At 68.5% G+C, this 1596-nt stretch overlaps 2 protein-coding genes across 2 annotated transcripts; one reads left to right on the top strand and one right to left on the bottom strand.

Annotated features, from left to right (window-relative positions):
- EMIHUDRAFT_446738 (hypothetical protein) lies at window positions 1-711 on the top strand (the record flags this gene model as incomplete). The annotated part of the gene is made up of 1 exon (XM_005793185.1): window positions 1-711. A coding segment is annotated over exon 1 (432 nt), but the record flags the coding sequence as incomplete, so codon positions are not given.
- Window positions 712-773: 62 nt separating this feature from the next.
- Window positions 774-1498, bottom strand: EMIHUDRAFT_372755 (hypothetical protein). Its single transcript, XM_005793186.1, has one exon. It carries the CDS (start codon window positions 1437-1439, stop codon window positions 936-938), a length of 504 nt encoding a protein of 167 aa, XP_005793243.1. The 5' UTR covers window positions 1440-1498; the 3' UTR covers window positions 774-935.
- Between the last annotated feature and the right edge of the window lie 98 nt (window positions 1499-1596).

Genomic DNA, 1596 nt, shown 5'->3' on the forward strand with positions numbered 1-1596 from the left:
GGCGGAGGCGGCGGGGGTAGAGGCGCGCGCCGCCCCCGCCGAGCGTGCGAGCGGAGGGTCGCAGGCGGCCACGTCGGCGGAGGGTGCGCCGGCGACGCGGGTCAAGAGGGAGCTCGGTGAGTCGATCCCCCACGGGCTGGTCCCCGCGGAGCAGAGCTACTGGCAGGACATGCGCAGCATCGTCGCGGGGAGGAGTAGCCGCGTGCAGCTCGCCTGCCCGGGGGAGCTGCCGCCCTCTCGCGCGCTGGCGCTGCACCTGCGCGACGGGCGCAAGTACCATGTCCTCGTGCCGGCGGGCGTGCGCGCGGGGCAGAGCTTCACCGTCGAGCTGCCGGAGGGGGCGGAGCTGGGCGAGGTCTTCATCGCGCCGCCCGCGCCGCCGCAGCCGCAGGGGCCGCAGGGGCCGCAGGGGCCGCAGGGGCCGCCGCAGCCGCAGGTGCCGCAGCCTGAGGTGCCGCAGGCGTCGCAGGTACCGCAAGCGCCGCATGCGCCGCAGGGCGGCGGCGGGGCCCACTCCCTCAACTTGCTCGTGTTGGCGTCCACCGCGCAAGGCCGGTGAGCAGCCAGCTTACCTAACAGCCGCACTGGCTCAATTTTCGTATTTTCGTGTGACGAGAGGGGAAGTAGAGAAGGAGGGTGCCGTTGAGTTCGCCTCTATTGTACGGAGTTCGGTGTGTACATGTATCACTTCTATATTGTGTGTAAAGACAATCTCGTTGGAGCACTTGCGACTTGGTCAGGGAGTGCAGAGCTGCAGTAGTGGGGGAAATGGTGATTTTTGAATGAACGCCTCGCGCAAAACCACCGCTACCATGCCAAAGAAGACCCTTGTGGGCTATCCAGAACACCTAAGATCATGCCCTAGCTCTAAAGTGGGCCCGAGATACGCCAGCTAAACCCCGGATTTTTTCCGGCAGCGGGCCACACATGGCCGGCTACCCAAGCGGGTCGCACGGAGACACAGGAAGGCTGCCGCAAGCCGCCTCCGGGTGCAGGGGCCCGGCGCGGTGGGCGGGGGCAACGACCCGGTAGCTGGCCGCGCCTCTCCCCCCCCCCCGTCGCCGCTGCACCCCTTGCCGCGGCCCTCGTCGCTGCTGTAGCGACAACAGCCGCGGCACGAGGTCAGAACGCGGCCTCGGAGAGCTCGAGCGAAGGCGCCGACGGTGGCAGCCGTGGTAGTGGTTTATGGTAGAAGGCTCCTGAGCCGTCGGGCACCACGCTCGACGTCGCCGAGCAGCCGCACCTGTCGCGAGCGCCTGCGCGTCGGGCGCTGCCGGCTCGACCTCCATTTTCGGCGAGGTGTCGGGCGCGGCGGGCGGCTCCGGCGCCTCGGTGGCGACCGTGGGCTCGGTGGTCGCCTTGGGCTGCCTGTGGATGTTGTCGTTGGCTGATTTCTTATGCTTCTTGCCCGTTCGGCCGAGGCCTCGGTTGCGAGGCATCTCGGTACACGCGACGGCAGCACGACGTACACGACGAGGACGGCTCCTTGATGGCGACCTGCAGCAGGACGGTGCGCATGTTTGGAGCGTGGTAGCGGACGCATCGGGCCTAGCCCGGGGCCGTGGCGTGTACCGAGAGGCTGTGAGTCTAGACACT

Source organism: Emiliania huxleyi, assembly GCF_000372725.1.
Source record: "Emiliania huxleyi CCMP1516 unplaced genomic scaffold EMIHUscaffold_1021, whole genome shotgun sequence".
In the NCBI taxonomy this organism is placed as follows: Eukaryota; Haptophyta; order Isochrysidales; family Noelaerhabdaceae; genus Emiliania; species Emiliania huxleyi.

Excerpts from the sequence above, each read along its gene's own strand:
- EMIHUDRAFT_372755 (XM_005793186.1), bottom strand. The coding sequence starts at position 1,439 with ATGCCTCGCAACCGAGGCCTCGGCCGAACGGGCAAGAAGCATAAGAAA.